The 21,356-nt window shown below is 39.9% G+C and overlaps 1 protein-coding gene across 1 annotated transcript in view; it reads right to left on the bottom strand.

Moving 5' to 3' along the window:
* The window catches only part of ZFYVE16 (zinc finger FYVE-type containing 16), a 55,751-nt gene that overhangs the window by 23,157 nt on the left and 11,238 nt on the right, over positions 1-21,356 (bottom strand). The window contains exons 2-6 of the mRNA XM_074952782.1: positions 16,900-17,008; positions 14,441-16,689; positions 7,887-7,983; positions 6,134-6,310; positions 4,050-4,192 (exon numbers count right to left, since the gene is read on the bottom strand). Of these exons, the coding sequence (XP_074808883.1) occupies positions 4,050-4,192; positions 6,134-6,310; positions 7,887-7,983; positions 14,441-16,689; positions 16,900-16,969 (2,736 nt within the window). The 5' untranslated portion in view covers positions 16,970-17,008. The remainder of the gene's footprint in view (positions 1-4,049; positions 4,193-6,133; positions 6,311-7,886; positions 7,984-14,440; positions 16,690-16,899; positions 17,009-21,356) is intronic.

Here is a 21,356-nt window from a genome sequence, read left to right as displayed (position 1 = left end):
CCCTATTGTGCTCTCCAAAGGCTGGTTTAACTCAAAGCGCTCTACATCTGCAAGTGTAGCCATGCCCTTAGCGATTGGCTGAATAAGAGGTAGGACTGAGTAGACTTGCAGGCTCTAAAATTTTACATTGTTTTATTTTTGAGTGCAGTTATGTAAAAAAATAAATCTACATTTGTAAGTAGCACTTTCACGATAAAAAGATTGCATTACGGTATTTGTATGAGGTGAATTGAAAAATACTATTTCTCTTGTTTATTGTTTTTACAGTGCAAATATTTGTAATAATAATGTAATGCAACACAGCATACAAAGTGTTGTAACTGAAATTAATATATTTGAAAATGGAGAAAAACATCGAAAAATATTTAATACATTTCAATGGGTATTCTATTGTCTAACAGTGCAATTAAAACTGCTATTAATTTTTTTGAGTTAATCGAGAGTTAACTGCGATTAAATCAACAGCCCTAGTTAAGACATAAATTTATTATAATCTCTTAAACATTAAATAAAAAGTAAGTATGTTGAATCCATGAGCCTCTATCAATAACACTGGCTTTTCTATACAGAGAAAGCAGCAGGGAAAAACTAACTTTTGAGGTCACGCTTTATAAATATAGCACAGTATGTAATGTACTACCTTTAGAGCCTCATCCTGTGTGGGACCCAGGGGCTGACAAAGTCATCACAAGTGCTGGGACCCAACCTCTGACTCCAGGAATCATCGTCATGTATCTCATCAGGATCATCCACTGAGTTAGGCCTAGTATCATACTCCTATTTTATAGTTTCTCCCTACCTGAGCTCTGATTGGCTCAGTTCTCAAATTATGAATATTTATGACTGCACCCACCATGGAAACTTACTCTCCAGCTCATGGAAAAACACTGATCTGCCCAGTAACTAACTGACCTTGCTTCTGAGCACTTCAAGCAAATGGCCTAGCTCTGTCTCCTTGCATGCATACACAAACAGAAATCCCCCTCAGTCTCTAAACAAACAAAATACTGCAATGCAAAAGGCATGCAGATTACATAAGCAGAAATCTTGTATTGTTGTTAGTTCTTTTGTTTTTCTGAGGGTTTGGGTAGTTATTTAACAAAGGAGAAGGAGTAAGATGTGTAACCAGAAAGGAGCAACACTAGTGTAAAAGCAGGAAACTGTGAGAAGAAGAGACGTTCTTTGAAGTGCAGCCTTTAGTGTTTACACACCTGGGAACTGGAGGAAAAACCTGTTATGGCTGCATATTGTAAAAAAGACTATTTGGGAATATTTTCAAGAAATTCAGGAACCTCTGGTCTGGATAAAAAAGGAACATGTGCCAAATGTAAACAGTGCAACAAAAAGATGCAAGGCCTGGTTAACAGAATGAAACACTATGAAAAATACGCCTCAGAAGGCAATGACTTCGAAGATGACGATGTGGACATGTCTGAGCAATATGTATCGACTGGTTAGTCAACTTATTTTGATACCATTCTTATGGACTCCCTACAATGTCTTAATATGCTAGTAAATGAAAACTTAGATTATTGTCATAAATTTGTGTTTTGGGTAGATTACTTAGTTACAAATTTCAAAGTGTCTGTTCAAAATGTAATTGGTTTATTAGTTTGTTATGGGAGTATTTATCAATTAAATTTTTACTATTACTGCTGGACTTCTGGAATGATTTCTTTATTGCTCAATGTAATCAGACATTCAAGGTGAAGATCTCCTGTTTAAAAGTAAATCTGATATATAAAGATGGATGTTCATATATGTAAACATCCATCATCTGCAATATCTGCTGGTACCACCAGCAGTGCTGCAACTAAACATATGTCAAACAGTAAATTACCTGTTAATAAAAGAAACATTTTCCTCATCATCAACCATGGACAAATTCAGCACCAACAAATTCCAGCAAAGCTCTAGATTGTTCGGTTCATTTATGTAACAAATTCTCCTTTCATCTTGTTCAGAACAAGCGTTTCACTGACATGGTTCAGCCATTATGACCAGACTACACTCCATCTAGCAGGACAGACATTGTTGGGATGTTGCTGGATATAGTGTATGAGAAGGAAATTGATCAGTGTGCAGAAAACATCGATAGGAAATTCATTAATCTGAGTCTTGATGGATGGAGCAATATAAACAGTGATCCAGTAATATGTGCTTGTGTGACAACAGAAGATGGCATTGCCTATTTTACAGAAACAATTGATACATCAGGAAGTGCCCATACAACAGACTACTTAAAAGGAAGAGCTGTAAAAGCTAGAACAAACTGACCACAAATTAAAGTGTCAAGAGCATAGCTTTGTCATAGACAATGCTTCAAATATAGCAAAGATGAGAAGAAATCTAGAAGAAGATGATGAAGAAAACCTGAAATAGATATATGTATGGGAGCTGTGTTCATTTAATGTATCTTTTAGCCAAAGACTTAAGTACAACTCCAGGAATAAAGGAAAATGTTGAAACCGCAAGATACTTCCATAACAACGCACTTTGCTTCAGCTTTACTGAATAGAGCTGAAGGATCCAAACTAATTCTCCCTCAAGGTGTATGATGGAATTCAGTGGTTGACTCTTTTGAGTTATTTATTGAGCACTAGACTATTCTGATAAATTGTAAAGGAATTTGTGACAAAAAGATGGAACTATCACAATGAAAGCAGTCAACTTCAGACTAAAGCAAAATGTAGACGATATGCTGAATATACTAAATCTATTACCATAGCCTTGGACAGTCGGCAGAAAGATTGCTACTGCATTACTGATGCTGTTGAAATTTGGAAAGAACTTCAAAAGATATTGCAGAAAGCAATACCCAATGACAAAGTTAAACTGCAGGTAGTGAAGAAACGGATTTATTCCACCTCATTGTCTTGCCAATATTTTCAACCCAAAGTCTTAGAGTAGGTGCCTAACCCCTTAAGGAGATGCTGCTATGGCATGGGTATCTTATAATCATCCATCAATCATGCCTACCATGATACGTTTTAGGGCTGGAGGTGAACCATTCGAGCAGACATGTTTGCTGATGATGTTTTTAAAGAAGTCACACCACAGAACTGATGGAAGTCACTAAGCACCTGGAACCAGAGTTTGCTGAAGTGCTAAACCAGCTTTTGACAGAAGTAGGAATAGAAAGAATCTTTTTCATTTGGACTAATTCATTCAATGTTGAGAAATCTACTGAGAGTTGAAAAAGCAGGAAAACTTGTGTCTCAACCTACAAATAAAAATAAGGAAGGAGGGGATAAGATTTACCAGTTTTAAAAATCTGAAGAACAACTAAGTAACTTAGGAGGTTGCTGTCTCATTTTCAAGAGACGTAGGCAAGTAGGAACTTAAGCTCCAGTCAATCACTTCCAATTCGGCATATTTGAAAATTTTCCCAGGCTGACCTGAAATAATCAGTTTAATTCACTGACTATAGTTATTCCCTCTATTCCTTTAATGAATCATTTAATTGTAAAATATGAAACTTGTTTTGACAAGAGAAGTTTATGTATCTAACACATTTAAGGTTGTTTTGTTTAATAAGTTTTATATGCTATTTTGTGTTTAATTAAATTCCAGTTACCATCCTAATGCAGTTTGACATGAATAATGAGCAAAAAGTTAATTATCTAAATAAGCAACATATCATCCACGATGTTCTCACACACTAAAAATGTACCATTAAAAATAATTGAAAACGTTAAACTATATAATTGCTTAAATAAATGTATATAGTTATAATGTAATTTCCAAGGTAGCAAAAAAGATGTAACAAATCTAGTGTAAAGGTTCTATTTAGTTGTAATTCAACATGTTTTAATGGTTCTATCAACCAGTGAGAATGTATCTTTCTTTAGAAAATAACTGAAGTACAAATGAAAAAGTTGATTAAAATTGATGAAATCCAACTGGCCTGAAAGGAGTCAAAGCCACATAACACTGCATTTATGAGGGTGTCATCTTAAATGGGCAAACAAAGCTGTTTAAAGACAATCAACTTTTTCTCTATAAAAATCATGAATCAGTGTATACTTTTGAGAATATACCATATGCACCTCTGGTAAGTCAGGGCTTGCTGGACTCAGCTCTTGCGAAGACTTCTTGACTCCAGAAGATAGTTTTGTTGTGTCTGCAACTTCACCATTAGGCAAAATACCATCTGCAAACCAGACTCTCCTCTGTTCTCTGGCGCACAGCCCTAAAATGGGTTAAAAAAAGAATACTAACTTGGTATTACCACAGTTTTCCAGCAGCAAAAGCGTCTGTATGAATTTTCAGGCTTTTTTCCAAATTAAGATTTTACATTTAGCATGTTGGATTTAGTATGAACCATAATTATAGTTCAGAGATTTTTGGAGTGCAAGTGATGCATCTTTCTACACATATTTCTTCAAAACATGGGAATTTTCTGATTTAAAAGTAGTAAAAGTTACTGGAACTAAGCAGTCACCGTACACTCAAAACTGGTATTCTCTGCAATCAGTCAAGCAGAACTGTAGCCAAAGATATTCCCACACCAGCAGCAGAAGTAACCAAGCTATACTTAATGCATCAATTCCTAATTAGTTAAAACAGGCTGCTATTTACTTAATCAATTACCTCTCATGTTGGATCATATTAAAGAAGTTCTGTATTAAAATCACAAATGAGTTTGATTCCCCATAGTTTAAATTCCAGGGTATTACTAATTAAGAGGTCTCTTGGTTTTTGGTACTGTTTCTCTCCCTCTGTGTGAAACTTGCAAGCTGCTAATTGTGTTAGTACATCCTAAGACAGAGTCTGTTCTCAAAGCAATACTTTGTAACAACAGAAACAGCACACAGAGACTCCCTGCCCTTTTGTTGTAGTTATCTCGCTTTGTTAACAATCGTGATTAAAATAGAGGATGTATGTGGATGGATGCTTGGTGTGGATAATAACTGAATGATCAGGGAGGTGCCAGCCTAAGAATCCAGTGTCCATCGGCCGAAGAAGGTGTCAAGTGGAAACAACTATAGGACCCCCGGAGGGCAGACTGGAATCCACCCAACAGCCTCAAGGATGGGAGAACTGAACAACACGGAGCCTTCAGGAACGTGCCATCTGCTGATTGATTCAGGAACAGCATGATGAAGCAATTCCCATAGACTGGCATAGGAATAGTTTCTAGAGTCCATTTTTATATGAATTTGACAACTTTGGGGTCTGATTCTGCAAACCAACTTCCAGGAGTGTCAGATGTATATCTGACAAGGCCCTACTCCCTCCTCATGTCCAGGCGACCTGGCTAGTGGCTTGGCATGAAGACCTCTAAGGCTGGTAAGTATGATAACAACTTCGCAGGACGTGTGTACGTGTACGTGTGTATAAATATGAAATTGAATGGAATGTTATAGCTATAACTAACTGCTTACTATGATTCTTTCTTTCTGTATTCACAATAAATGTGGCATTTTGCCTTTTCCCCTTTTAAGAAGATCCTGCTGGTTTTTATTTTATTGGTATACCACTGAAGTAATACAAGGATGGCAACATACCATGGATACAAGACAATAGTTTAGCAACAAAACAATTCATATAACTTACCACTTTTTGTTTTAAAGATACTCTAAGTACATCTAATCTTTTATCAGTGACATTTTTGTAGTAAGCAGAAAAAATTCAGAAGTGTAGTTTACATAAATGAGATGAAAATGTGCTTTATCCATTATCACTTCTCGCCAGAGAATGTTGTGTCACCCAACTACTTGCTTTGTTTCAGTATTATTTATCTTCCTGTAGCACCTAGAGGCCCCATCTGAGATCACACTCCCTTGTACTATACATTGGACACAGTAAGAAACGGTCCCTACCCTGAAAAGCTTACAACCAAACTAGACAAGGTACAGGTAAAACTTCCTTTAGCTATTTTACAGATGAAGAACTAAGACAAAGAAACTGAGTGACTCACCCAAGCTCACACAGGGAACCTGACTCCAAGTCCAGTATCTTAACCCTAATAGCATCTTTCTTCTCAACCCATAGCCTTTTCTGAATGGCTACACTGATCGACTAATGCATTCTGCAAAAGCATCTATTCTGTGTATGTGTTGAAAGAGTATATGCTGAATAGCTTAGAAAACTTAGATAACAGATTTAAATAATTTTGAGTTGCACTTACCATCAGCACCTGGTTGTTTAAGTACAGAGATAGGTAACAAAAGAGAAGATGAAGGAGAATTAGGTGTGCCAACTGTCTGGGCTTCCTGCAAAGGTGGAACAGTAGAACAATATTCAGAGGAGACACTGGAATTAGGGATAGTACCAGTTGGACTCATCATCCTTTCAAATGCCTGTGCTAAAAGGAAAAATAATGCACTTAGTGTATAAGATCATGCCATTTATTAAATGTTTACAGCTGCCTCAAATTTTAAGTTAAATATCCCTGTCTATTTTTCTTCAAAATGTAGAAATGGACACTCATTGTACAGCCTTTTGCTTCAGCAATGAGCATACATCAAACCATGTAATTCCTGCAACCACACATGCCTCATTTACAACAAAAACAATGAGGAGTCCTTGCGTCACCTTAGAGACTAACAAATGTATTTGGGCATAAGCTTTTGTGGGCACTACAAAAAGTAATTTTCCCTCTGTTGATATTCACCCCTTCTTGTCAACTGTTGGGAATGGGCCACATCCACCCTGACTGAATTGGCCTCGTTAGCATTGACCCTCCCTGCCTCCACTTGGTAAGGCAACTCCCATATTTTCATGTGCTGTATATTTATACCTGCCTACTGTATTTTTCACTCCATGCACCTGATGAAGTGGGTTATAGCCCACGAAAGCTTATGCCCAAATAAATTTGTTAGTCTCTAAGGTGCCACAAGGACTCTTCGTTGTTTTTGCTGATACAGACTAACACAGCTATCCCTCTGAAACCCATCATTTACAAAAGTAATCAAATGGAGAAGGATATTCACAGAGACTGTAAAAAAACAGACTAACAATTTCCCAACTTAAGTAGTGATGCTATGTTCTTCTGTCTATTAATCACAAGTCACGCTAGCTTGATTTCATGCTCAGTTGTGACAATATTTGTGAGTACTGACAAATCCCATATTCTCCATATTGGGAAAGGTAAAGAAGGGTCTATGGTGGAGCTTCAATACCAATCACATTTAGGTGTTTAACTCTTCTATTTACAGGCAGGAGAATATTACAAGTAAAAACAAGCTTTAACTGGGATAATCAAAAAGGAAGAAATTAATCAGATTCATGATAAAAAACCATGGTAAATAAAACAGGAATGCACTCCTCTTTTATCTTTGTTAACGGTTTCAATACAAGAAATTAGGGCTTCAGTTTGTCACTCTTGTTCCCCATACTAATAATGTCACATCTTCACACAATTTAACCTTCCTCAAAAAGGACTGCACAATCTTGCAAAGCCCATTTATATGAACATATATGACACAAGTGGAGGCATAATAGAGTGGACTAGGGGACACAGTCTTGGAAACAATCTGAGGAAGCCTTCTTCAGGTAAACATAGGTTTAAAATGTCGCTTGCCTCAATACACACAGTCTTGGAAAAGGAATTACATGCAGTATTTTTGCGATTTAGACTCCATACCAACCAACCAACCAGCAGCACTCTAGCTGCATTAGAAACCCTATGCCTTTCCATCAAGTATATGCATAATTACGGTGGCTGTGGCAGAGAACGAATATGGAAGATTGAAGTCACTGACATCTACTAGCCAAGCAAATTTTAATCAACATTTCAATCACTGTCTTAGAAAGGAAATGCTTCCTCCTGGGTGCACAGATTCATCCTTCAGTCCTAAAACAACAATTTTGCTTAACTTTTCTCCTTTGATGAAAAGTAGTAATTACAAGTAAATAAAACCATGATCACAACTTTTTACCTTTATTAATAGATTTGTAACAGCCAATGCAGACTCTTGCTTCCTTTTCAGTGTACTGCAGCTTGCACTTCCGATTGCAACAGACACCACAGAACACCTGGGTCAGAACAAAAGCTAGTTTAAACGTTTTACGTGGAGATGGTAGTGCCACCTACAGTTAAGATTGCCTGACACTTCTCATTACAAGACTATTTTTACTTACTTGTATAATTACCAAGCTAACCATTTGAGCTGAAATTTTCCATGCTGGGTGTCTGCCTCATGGTGCAGACATCTCTCAAAATGCAGCAGGGGGAGGGGGAGGGATTTTGCCCTCTCTCATAAATACATTTCCAAAACCATTTTTCATTGAGAAGCTCTACACCCTCATGTTTTGGAGCAGGAATATGAAGTTTAGGAGGGATTGCCTTTATGTCCAGGATGCACTTTTTGCTGTTCCCATGAAAATGCACCTAAATTTGGCCAAATTACAAGCCTTTGAAAGAAAGATTTTAGGTCTCATGAAGGTGGCCACTCCTTAAATGGGGAAAAATGCATTTACTATGACCATAAGAAACCTAGAAAGTGTAGGATGAGAAAAAATGGGTTTGACCTTAATGTAACTTCTGAGCAGATATTACTGCCATGTGGAACTTCAGAGACGTTAAGGATAACCACACCCCAAGACTTAACGGTGCAGAAGACACTGTCAGACAGCAGAGTTCCCAGCCTAAGACTGAGCAAACCTTTTATTCAGTGGCCTAGATACTAAACCCACTTGCATTTTTTTCTTTAGGTCACATGTTAGACTGAAGTCCTCCTGGATTGTAAGAAGATGGTCTGAGCCCTTAGAGGACAGGAACTTCATTATCCAGCAGGTTATCTTCCATACTGCTAGGGGAAGTGCATCTAGGTTGAGTGGCAGAATCCCTTCCCTTAATATTGACACACAGGCAGCAAGCAAAGATATTCTCTGGCCATCTGCAGAAGACCTGGATACCAGTGCTGACAAGGTCACAAAGTTGGCTCAATCGAACCTGATCTTCCTTTTGATCCTGGGCATCAGGGGAATGGAATAGAAAGCATATAGAAGATGATGTGGGCTATAGCCCAGCAGAAATGCATCCGAGAAAGAGCTTTTGTCCGTGTGCTCTTGTGTAATACACTTTGGTGCTCTGTCCCAACTCAGAGAAATCTATTATTGAGTGACCCTATTCACAAAATACTGCAATAGCCACCACTAGTTTCAAGGGCCACTTGTGTTCATGGTTGATCCTGAATCCTCTTGCTGAGCTAGTGTGCCTTCACATTCACTTTCCCAGCAAGAACAACAGGTGGATTTGGTTCTGGATATACTACATTTACAGTTTTCTTGCCCCTGCAGATAGGAGCTGAGAACGTGCTCCTCCCTGCTTGTTGATTTAACACATGGCCATGGTGTTGTCAAGCACCTGTACTACACATAGCTGCAGGAATGGACAAAGGGCTTTAATAGCCCATTACAATACCCTGAGCTCCATTACTCTGATATGGTGTCTGGACTCCAGGTGTTCCTTAGATCATGTATTTTGATATACAACCCAGCCCAGACTGGAAGCATCCAAGGCAACCGTGATGACAGGGAAAGGGAGAGCAAAGGGTTTCCCCTGAAGATTTTGTCCCTGTTTTCCACACAAACTGTTGGGAGCATTGGAGAAGGGATGGTCAATTTCGTCTGTACATTTAGTAAATAATAACCCACTACCCATGTTCAGATGAGCAAAGGCATAGGTCGATGAGGAATCAAGCCCACTAGTCTACAGAACTGCTTGGTTTGTACCAGTTTTTCCCTGGGACCTGTCAGGGGGTCTTGAATTATGAAAAGTGCTGAAGTAAAAATGTATGTCCTTCAGCTAGTCTGGGATACATCCTGTCTTCTCTTTGATACAGGTGGGAATAAGAAAGGAGAGAATCAGATATCCTTGGCTGGACTGAGAAGGCCAGAGCTGATAGGCAGAGCAAGCTTTTCCCTGGTCTGCATCTGTAATATGTCAAACGTGGAACCAGATGTCCCTGGTGAAACTGTTTGCAACTTGAGAGCATTTGCCTACCTCCCCAAGAGTTCCTGAAACTGTCCATTTATCATGAGGGGAAATGGATGAAGCACCAATCTATATGTTCCACCAAAGGAATCTCATCACATTCCTCAGATATAGGCAGTTCTTCCAGAAGTTGTGAGGGGTGCAGGGTTAGTATTGGTGTCAGCAAAGAAGGGTGAATCAGTGCCAGGTGAATAGACAGCTGTGAGAGGATCAATGCCAATGGAGAAACGGTGCCAGCACACAGGTCAGTACCGGAGTTGGTCATGGTGCTGCCTAAGTCCCCTCATGTGGCCCTACATATAGAACTCAAGAGGGCCCTGCATGAGATGTTTCAATGATGTCTGGATCTGAGGCAAGGGCAAATGTGCAGAGTATCAAGGTCAGACAAAAAGAAAAGGAGTACTTGTGGCACCTTAGAGACTAACCAATTTATTTGAGCATGAGCTTTCGTGAGCTACAGCTCACTTCATCGGATGCATACTGTAGTATGCATCCGATGAAGTGAGCTGTAGCTCACGAAAGCTCATGCTCAAATAAATTGGTTAGTCTCTAAGGTGCCACAAGTACTCCTTTTCTTTTTGCGAATACAGACTAACACGGCTGTTACTCTGAAAAAAGGTCAAGACAGTGGACCTTAAAGGTTCATTTCCAAAAGGGTTGAAAGTCTTTGAGATGGTACCAGACAGAGACCAGAGAATTTGATACAGGAACAGAGTCAGGTTGCAGAAAAGCATGTGGTAGACGGTGGGGAGGGGGTCTAGTAGTCTCGATGGTGGACCCCAACTCAGGTCTACAGAGATGGAAGGGGCTACCAGCATCCAGATCAATGAAGGGTCCAAGTTAGTTGATGACAATACACTGGCTCCAGAGGAACTTAAACAGATTACAGCTGTGCCATATGAGAGTTTCCAAGGCCTTCATATGTCAGGAAATATGAAGAACAGCGCTTGTTCACTTCTGCTTTTACTGTCTTGTAGTGAGATTTTTTGTCTCCTTTCTTTAACCCCAACAGGCATCTACATGCACTTACTGTGCCAAGACAGAGGTATCAGTGCTGGAGGAAAGGTGTGGCACTGGGCCCAAGGGCAATGGTGTCAGAAGTGGGCACCAAGGTGGGTGCTTCCTACATCACCGCAAACAACATACTTCTTATAGCTCTTACAAGGCTCTTGGCCCAATATGGGCCCAGTAAAGGCTCTGAAGGCTCCAGGGACAAGTCAGGCTATGTACACTGAGCTTTTCTAGGCCACTCTTAATCACAAGAAATTGGTAAATTAGATTAAGACCTAGCTTGACTGGATGAAAGCAGGTTCCATTCATTTTCTGCAGTAACAGTGAAGCAGCTGCGTACATTGTGGGGGAATCTACATCACTCCCACACAAGATCTCACATACCACAGAAGGGGTCAAAGGATATGGCTTTTCAAGATGCTTTTGCAGCTCAACACCACATCCCACATCTGAGAATACACAGGGGCACCTCAGGGTCTCAGTTTGCACATGCTCAGTAAAGACTTGTTAAGAGTTTGGAAGCTAAGTTTTCTGAAAATGCCAACTGTACTGGACATGCTCTAGCCCAGGGCTGCAAGATCTAAGCAAGGCATTAGCCTGGAACACCAACTGCAGGTAATGTAGCAACAGGCACAGAAACTAAGAGCAAGAAGACTATTTCTCCTGTGCTCTCAGGCAATGTGGATGAAGAAACAGCTGACTCCAATGCAGAAGAGACCAGAGACAAGCACAGATGGGGGAGAGGGAGTAGATTCGTATAACTAGCTATGGGGAAGGAGAAGACTGGAATTGGCTGGGCAAGAAAACTAGGATGGGACTCTGATGGGGAGCACTGAGGAAAAAAGACAAATTAGCTAGGCAAGGCGAATGGTACGAGGTATGGGGGGGAGACTACTTAGACATGAGTAGGATGGAAGGGACAGACACAGAATGGGTCAGGCTTGAGGTAAAGACCAGGGGTAGGAGGATCTGTGACCACTAGAGAACACAGTCCTCCAGAACTTCAAATGGAACCCAACATTCCCAAATCTCAACATACTTCTGTCATCAGCAAAACAGCTGTGAAACCTACCACCAAAATGAGTGTTCATCCTCTTTTAGTGTCTGGTTCACATACCAGATAACAATCTGTTACCATGAGCCCAAGTAGCAAGTGGCAGATGTCTGTGCTGTGGATCTAAAGGTTCCAACCCTGTTACTCAACCCTGTGTTGTCAATATAAATCTATGAAATAACTTTTTTTTTTCAAATTTCCTTTTAAAGAAGCTACAAACAAAATTATACACAAAAAGATGTGAAAAAATTAAGTTTGTAATGTCAAGTACTCAAAAGTTAGGCAATGTCAAAATTAATACTGCCCACAAACTCACACAGTCCCCCTACGAGTATGCATGATGATACAATCGCCATTACATAATGGGATACTTTTTTTTTTTTTAAACAGGACTCCTGTCTCAGTCACAGCACAAGGTAGAACTGCTCAGAGGATGAAACAGGGTTGAGTAATGAAGGAGGTGTGTGTATACCCCTGTGTCATTTGCTACAGAATTTAGAAGGTGTGTAGTGAATAAGGCTGGGGACAGCAGGAAGAGAAAAGGTGATCTCACGGTTAAGGCAGTTGAATGATCCTCTGGAAAACCGGATTCTCTCTCTGCCTCTGCCATAGAGTTTCCATGTGATTCTGGACAACTTGTTAAATCCAACTGCTCACAGGTGGTCACTAACTAAGCACCTGGGGTAGGATATGCAGAAGTGCTAAACACTCCGCTCTAAAGAGAATCTATGGGAGATGTACTTTGAACATGCAAAATGGTAAAAATAACATGTTAAGTGCTTCGAAAAAAATCAGGTGCTAGGCATCTCAAAGCAGTCACCCAAAATCAGTGTACACTGTTGACCTTCATCTCTGTGCCACAGCTTCGTCTGTGTGTAAACCAGTCATAATACTGTCACCTGACTGGAGTGAGGTGAAAATAAAATGTATTCCTATTTGTGAAGCACTCCAATAGTGATGGAGTGCCACAGAAAAGCCTATGAGGAAGTTAATTATGTATTCAGAGCAGGCTTTAAATGATGTGCAGTAAATAAGGTATGGGGCCACACACTGAATCAGGATAAAATAAAATACTAAATAGCAGCTTGCTGCTCATTAAGCACTATTCATCTTCTGCATTGAATGAGGCAGGGGTCCTTAGTAAAAAATAGTATGTGATCATATAATTAAAGTCTAAGACTATTGTAATGTATATGCACTAAGGCTCAAATTAATGCTGCACAGGTTTAGACTAAGCTCCTCGGGGCAGGGATCTTTTGTTCTGTGTTTGTACAGCACCTAGCACAGTGGGATCCTCGTTCAGAACTAGGGCTCCTACGTGTTATGATAATATCCTTAATTCTAGCATTTCTTAACTTTGCAGTGCTCCATCCAACCCGCCTGCACCTTATCCCCTGACTACCCCCTCTCAGGACCACCGCCCCTAACCGCCCCCCAGCACCCCACCCTCATCCAACTGCCTCTGCCCCGACCCCTATCCACACCCCTGCCCCTGACAGGCCCCGTGGGACTCCCATGCCTATCCAACCCCGCCTGTTCCCCGTCCCCTGACTGGCCCGACCCCTATCAGGCCCCCTGGGACTCCCACACCTATCCAGTCCCCCACGTTCCACGTTCCCTGACTGCCCCCCACAGAACCTCTGCCCCATCCAACCGCCCCTTGCTCCGTCCCCTGACTGCCCCCAGGGACCCCCCCATTCCCCGCCCCCTTACCATGCCGGAGTCAGCCGCGCCACCATGCTGCCCAGCAGGAGCAGTGGGCCAGGGCACTGCCCATGTAGCGGCATAGCTGCAGAGGAGGGGCAACAGCGAGGGAGGGGCCGGGGACTAGCCTCCCCAGCTGGGAGCTCAGGGGCCGGGCAGGGTGATCCCCCGGGCCAGATGCAGCCCACAGGCCGTAGTTTACCCACCTCTGATTTAGAAGGTAGAGAAAAACTTTGGATAGCCAATGAAAAAACTCCTCAGTAATCAGCTTAAGTTGGTCAATAATAGGTCATAGGGCAAGATTTTTCACTTCAACTGTATTTTCACAGTAAAATCTTATATCTTTGCTTAATATTCAGTGATTGTCAAATACTAAGTGAGTCATCTGTAACTCTTTATAAACTATAAAACTATAGAGTTAAATTTAATTCAAAAGTTTCCTAATGAAAGGTTGGTAGAGCCTAAAAAACGTAGCACTAAATATCAGGCAAAGGAAGGAAAAACTAAGTCAGAGTGGTCTTATTAGATTGAAAACCATTGTGTTATGGCATCATATTTTTCATTTGAGGACCCCTAAAGAACTTTCAATGGAGATGCAGACCCCTTTGGAAACTTTAGACAGTTTGCTGACCCCCAAGGGTCCATGGACCACAGGTTAAAAACCCCTGCTGTAACACAATACATGGGCAAAACAATGTAATGCAAAGCATTTTTTCATAACTTACTTTCCCACATGCACGACAGTGGTGTCTTCTTTTTGTAAACGTGAACTTGACTTGGCAGTTCATGCAGTTGGGTGCCTCTGAATCGGGAACCCAGGGTGGCTGTTTTAGTCCCAGAACTAGAGGTTCTTTACCAAGTTCTACACTTGCAGGCACACAACTTCCGCCTGCTTCCAAGGAGTTTTCTGTATCAGATGGATTACATTTGGAGCTTAAATCGGTACTAGTTTTGGTTTCTGAGAGAGAGGCCTTTGGCGGTAAAGAATTCACTTCCTGGAATTCAGTCCTAGGCATATCTGGCTTGCTGAACTCTCTCTCAATTGCAGTTCTTTGAGAAAGATTAAGCAACTGTTTAGGTCTAGCACCTCCAATATGTACATTCTGATGGCTAAGAGTAGGGACAGGTACTTCAATACGAGTCTCAGTTATATGGTTAGAGGCCTCTTGTTGAACAGGATATGTACTTTTTTCTGGGGGAGACTCCAATTTATATTCAATATCAGCTATTCTACAAGTACTATTAATACTGGAAATCTCTCCAATCTCCTCCAGTTTTGCTTTTGTTTGTGAATCATTGACCTTTTTGAAATCCAGGTTGTTTGCCTGATTTGCATCAGACTCCAGCAGGTCGTCCATGCCTTCTTCAAAGGGCTGTGAATTATTGGGCTGAAGACTCTGTCCAGATAAGAAGGCATCAAGCTCAGCATCGCTAATCAGTGAATCACTTTTAATTAAGTATTCCTCAATAGTTAAGTCAGCTAAAACTGGACAAGTAATACTTTGATCATGACTGTCAACTGGCTGAATACCATCACTGCACAGTTCAATTTTAGCTTCTCCAACAGTGCCAGCAGCAGCAGCGTGCATTTGGGGAGAATCACCTTTATTAATTTTGTTGTCAGATTCCCTCTTCTTTCCATCTATAGTTATAGCTTCTTCTACAAAGCATTGGTTGATTTGGTTTAGATATCCTTCCTGTTCAGAAGGTTTCATCTTTCCAGAGGATTCCATACTGAGGAATCCATGCTTAGATTTTCCTGCATGCATAGTCACAGTATCACTGATGACATCTGCTTTTTCATTCTGAGGTATATGATCACTTTTGTCTTCTGTTACAACTAATGAACCACATATGGATACAGCAAGTGGAAGACATGACAATGAGGTTTGGATATCTTCAGCAGTTATATGTGAATTTGAAACACCGTGCAATATTTCATTGGTATTAAGTTCTGGACTGCACATGTTTTCTTCTGCACTTTTCATCTTATCTAGTACTACTCTATCCTCTATTTGAGATGAAGAGTCTGGTATAACACACTTTCCAGATAATTTTAAACTGTTTTTGTGTAATTCAGAACTCTTTGGCAGATCAGAAGGCAAGGATTCCCCATTACCGTCATCTTTTGAATCTACATTGTCATTAACACTCTCTTCAGGTGCCTCTTGACTTATCATACAGCACTGACTTTCATCTTTTAATGATTCACAAGGCAGCTTTTCAACGGTTGTGTCATCTTTGGAACCGAGAGCTTTTGGGCTCTGTGATGTTACAAAGGCAGATGTAGCGTTAAGACCTGTAATTTGTTCCAGCTGATCAAATATCTGAATATCCTTTAAAGTTTCTGTCCTATTTTGACCATCACATGAATCGGACAGCTTTGCTTTACCACGATTGTGTGTTTTAAAATCCAACTGGCTCAACTCTTTTGTTGCAACATGTCCTGCATCTTGTGGTGTTGTGTCCCCACCATTCTGTTGTTCTGTGCCTGAAACACCACCGAAAGCTACTGACAAACTACAAACTGTAGCTGGTACTAAAGATAAATCAAAGCCAACCAAAGAATTCTCATTGCACTGGAAGTCATCTGGCTGCAGCTTCTCAATATCTTCATGATTACTCATTGAATGGATCAAATTACCTGTATCACTGATGAGATCACATACAGGTATACTACACCTCCCCAGGCTCAAAGGCTGAATTTCATTTGAGGTACCACCATCCACAGTAGACAGAAGATCAAGTCCAGTAACATTTTTCTCATTTTGTGCTGAGGAATTCAGTTCAAACTTTGCTGTATTTGTTGTAGCCTGACTGGCTAGAGAGAATTCTTCTGACATACTACAACTGCTAACATATTCTTGCACTTTTGGTATGAGGAATACAGGTTGTAAGCAATCCAATTCTGAAGAGACTGAATGCTGTATTGAATCACACTGGTTTGCAGCTGTTCTGTAGCAGTCAAGTTCATCTATTTAAAAACAAAAAGGGATCAAAAGCAAAGTTTATAAAACTGGTTCCTCAAACGGCACTCCCACCTCGCTCAAGCTTTCTTCAAACAAAAAAACACCACTTATGAACAGACAAAATTATTTTCACTTCCTCTTGGTCTTAACCATTTAAGTTTGTTTTCCTCATACAGAAAGAAAAGAAAAAAAAGTAGCACAAAGATCCAACTAACCTGTATTTTGCTCAAATTCATCAAGTAGTTTGTCCAAGTCACAGACTGCTGCTTTAAAGTAATTGTCCATTCTAGTTATGGCTCTAGTGAAATTTTAGCCCTCTTGTACCTATAAAGAAGAATGTGCTGTTTTATTTATTCAAAGGATTGGGTAGCAAACGGTTTACAGAATCCTAAAAATTTTCATAAAAATGCTCTTTTGAGAATGAGAACAGTTTTATATTTTACAATGAAATATTTTCTTGCAAATTTTAGAATAGCCCCTTGCCATCTCCCCATATACAGAATCCAAGATTATAAACACTGCATTGTAAAATCTTTATGTTCAATATGTTCTCAGGAATCTTCACAAAGAAACAAAGGGATTTAAATAGCCTTGCCAAAACTGAATCATTTGAAGGTATGTGCTGTACTGTCACAATTTCATAGTTTCAAAGAGTTTAGGGTAGGAATGAACCACAAAGAACAGACACCACTTGATCATCTAGTCTGACCTCCTGTATATCTCAGGCTACTAAATTTCACCGAGTAACCCTTATATTGAACCCAAAAACTTCAGATCAAACCATTTCAGTTCTCAGGAAGCTAACCTGAGGCGCACCACAGGCAGAAGACAGGAGAAACTGGAGGTGCCACCAATGCCCTAAGGAAGGGAGGTGGAGGGGGGCGGGGAGAACAGAATTCAACTGGCCAATTGTGTACTGAGTAGGAAAATTCCCTCCCAATCCCTGAAAGTGACCAGCTGAAACCCTGAAGCATGATATTTGATTACAGTCAACGTATTAGTGCAGGCTGCAAGTATTATGAGTATGCATAGGGCAATGCAGAGCTTCTTGTTCTCTCTATGGCACATTAAGGGAAGGAATGAACAGGGGGAGTCAAAAACTGCAAAGCCTGACTCCTGACTACCTACAGAACACAGAATTCCTCCCAGAACTGGATTAAAGTATATTTTTTAGAAAGATTTCTAATCTAATTTTAATGATTCCAAGTGAGGGTGAATCTATTACCTCCCCCAACAAAGTGTTCCAATGCTTAATTACCCTCACAGCTAGGAAGTTGCATCTTATTTCAAGGATGAAGTTGTCCAACTTCAACATCCAGCCACTGGATCTTGTTATGCCTTTGTCTGCAAGACTGAAAATCCACTTACTATCAGATATCTTTTTCACCTGTATATACCTGTGCACAGTGATTATGTCACGTCTCAAACTGAGTAAATTGAGCTCCTTTGGTGTTGTGTTGCAAGGCTTGTTTGCCAGTCCTGGATTATTTTTGTAGGCCTCCTAACTCTTTCCAGTATTTCCATATCGTTTTCTGGAAGTGTGGATGCCAGAACAGTACACAGTATTCTAGCAGCAGTGTTACCTATGCTGTGTACAGAAACAAGATCACTTCCTTATTTCTACCTAATATTCCCTTTTTATACATCCAGAGATCACATTGGCCCTTTTTTGCTGCAGCATTGCACTGAGCGCTCATGCTGAGAGTGATCTACAATCATCCCTAAGACCTTCTATGAGTCACTGCTTTCCAAGACAGAGGTATAGCCAGCGTTCTATGTTCCCAGATATATTACTTGCATTTACCTGTATTAAAACCACATTTTGGATTGTGATCATTTAACCAGGCTATTCACATCACTCTGTAACATAAACCATGTCCTTTTTGTTGTTTAGTATTCTACCAATCTTAGTGTTCTCTACCAACTTTACCAGCAAAGATTTTATAATTAAATGGAAGTTTGTATTAGAAGGCGGAGGAAAATGAAATGCAACTGTTATTTAGACTTATACACTTCAGTGCCTTCTGCAAATGTGTATGTGCACAGGCAAGAATCACCAACTCAATTATGTTTGAGTACAGTAACTAAGAAACTTTCTGAATACATAGTGTCTCCTTTGGGTTACTATACTCCCAGCCATGCATTAGTCACTCCAGCTGACCTACAGTCTTTAGTAGGCTGTGTGACTTGTCAACTAAACTCTTTATTTGCCTATAAAATAGGCATAGCATAGACAGCAGTAGTGCAAGCTTTCCAAATTGTTTTAACCCTATTCCTCGTCTCCTTTCCTTGCCCATTCATTCAATCATCTGCCTCTGTACCTAACACCGCAAAAAAAATGACAACCAGTTACAAAATAAACCACCACATTTGATATGTGGTCTCCTGGCAAGTGAGAACTTGATAGACCACAAATTCATTTCATATAGGCAATAAAGAGCCTTCTGATGGCAACAATAATGATTTGGGGCACAAAGCTTATCATTTTATTAATATCTTGAGAAATGTAGTCCAAGACAAAACTACTTGAAGTATTATTTTATGTTCTGCCTGCTTTAGTTATTCTATGCATAAAGAAAGTTACAAGCATTGACAGAAAAATGACGTTACGAATACTAGACAGGTGGGCCTAGGTGGACACAGGCCTTCTTCTACCCCCAAGTCAGTTTTCAATAGTGACCATTAACTTATTCCTTTTCATGATAAATTATTTCACTAGACCACTCTGCACAAATAAGACTTTTAGAAACATTATATAAAAAGAAAACTGTAGTGTAAACAGTCATTTTAGAAGCTACCACTTCATATTTAGAACTTGTATTAGAGCTGAGAACCTGTACACTTGCTTTTAGTCTTGTCACAAACAATTTTTTCCTCTTATAAGAAGGGATATAAATTATCAGACCTACAGGCATGAGCCCACCACTAACTGATGCGGGTTAGGCACAAACTTCTTCCAAGGATAGGTTATTCTATAGTTGTCCACTGTGGGGTTTCTTGTACCTTACTCTGAAACACCTCATACTGGCCACTATGAAACAGGATACTGGACCAGAACTCTGGTCTGATCCAATATGGCAATTCTTATGTTTCTATACTATTAAACCTTCAAAAATAAAATATTAACAATGCCTAAAAACATTACTTAAAAATTTACTTTTATATGCACAATAAAAATTAGTGAAGAGCTTTATGAACATTGACTTTCAATATCAGAGTGTCAATATTATGCAACACCGAACACTGCAACCCACATACAAAAACCTTGTAATTCAGACATATGAGGTCATCTATGAATTATGATGAAAGTAATTATATTCAAGCTGCAGAATGGGGAAACTGTTGGAAAGAGACAAGACAAATTATCTGAATTTTATCTTAATTTTCTTCTGGGGCTCTAGTCAATATATTAGCCACTCAGGCTTCAGTCTCCAGGATTAGGCTCCAGAAAACTCTGTCAGTGGAATTACAGCCCTATAACTAAATTACCCATCTTTTATTATATATGTTAAAATACAGTAAGCAAAGTATCTAATTGCACTGCTCCTGATGTTCAACATTTAGAGTATTTTAAAAGGCAAGACAGGACTAGATAACTTTAAGCAACTGTTTTATCTTTTATTAGAACTTACATTTGTGTTTCTGTGACAAAAAGATATTTAGGAAAAAAAATTAAAATCTTATCACTGAACTTTTTACAGCTCAGCCCAATATTCATATTAAATAGAAATGAAACCACGAATAAGATGTTTTTCATTAATGGCTGCTTACCTCCTGAAGAAAGATTAATAGGATTTATACATTTTACTGATTACAAACATTTAAGAGGGTACTGAGGCAGAGTGAAGAGATTAAAGGATTTCTCAGGCAAATCTTTGTCAATCTCACACTGAGCCCCATGAACCTCAATCTGTATTTTTTCTTAGGGCATAAACCTCTCTGGGCCAGGGACTGTCCTCCTTTGTATTTGGACAGCACCAGGCATAAAAAGGACCTGACCCTTATTGATGCTCCTTGACACTACCAGAAAAGAAACAAATATTTATCCTTAATCAGTTGTGGAAGACTGCTGCTGAACACAACATAACATACCCCCTCCCTCAGGGGGCTGAATGCATTATAACTTTGGGTCACGCCTAGCCTCCACCAAAACGGGTTGAAAGAGACAGAAAGACTCTGGGAGGACAAAAGGCTGCCTGAGTTGGGGAGGGGAGATTTGCAGTAGGTATGCATGTGGATTTTTTTTTTGGGGGGGGGGGGGCAGGGGGAAGCCTGTATAACAAGTCCCACTTGAATTGAAGTTGTGAGGAGCCTGCATGTGTAGATGGATTCTGCCTGTGTTTGTGTACTTGCTTGATTATGAAAAGAACACTGTAGAGAGAAAGATTGTAGGAGCATGCAGTTGAAAAGCACATGTGGTTTGTGACTAAGGAAGAAGCGGATGAAAGTTTTTGGTGGGGCCAGGGGAGACCCAATGCAAGATGAAATCCTGGGGACAGTACAGAGAAATCGGGAATTGAGAATACAAGATAAGAAAGGAGTAAAAGAGGATCAGGGAAGAAACTAGAAACTTGGCAGAAGGAAGACGAGCACACAACACAGGAGAAGACAAACAAGAAAAGGACATTAAGGGGAGAAAATAGACTGAAAAGAGAAAAATATCAGACAACAG

Source organism: Natator depressus, chromosome 5, assembly GCF_965152275.1.
Source record: "Natator depressus isolate rNatDep1 chromosome 5, rNatDep2.hap1, whole genome shotgun sequence".
NCBI classification, from domain to species: Eukaryota; Metazoa; Chordata; order Testudines; family Cheloniidae; genus Natator; species Natator depressus.
The sequence above is the reverse complement of the archived record's forward strand: the minus strand, read 5'-3'. Positions and strand labels throughout refer to the sequence as shown.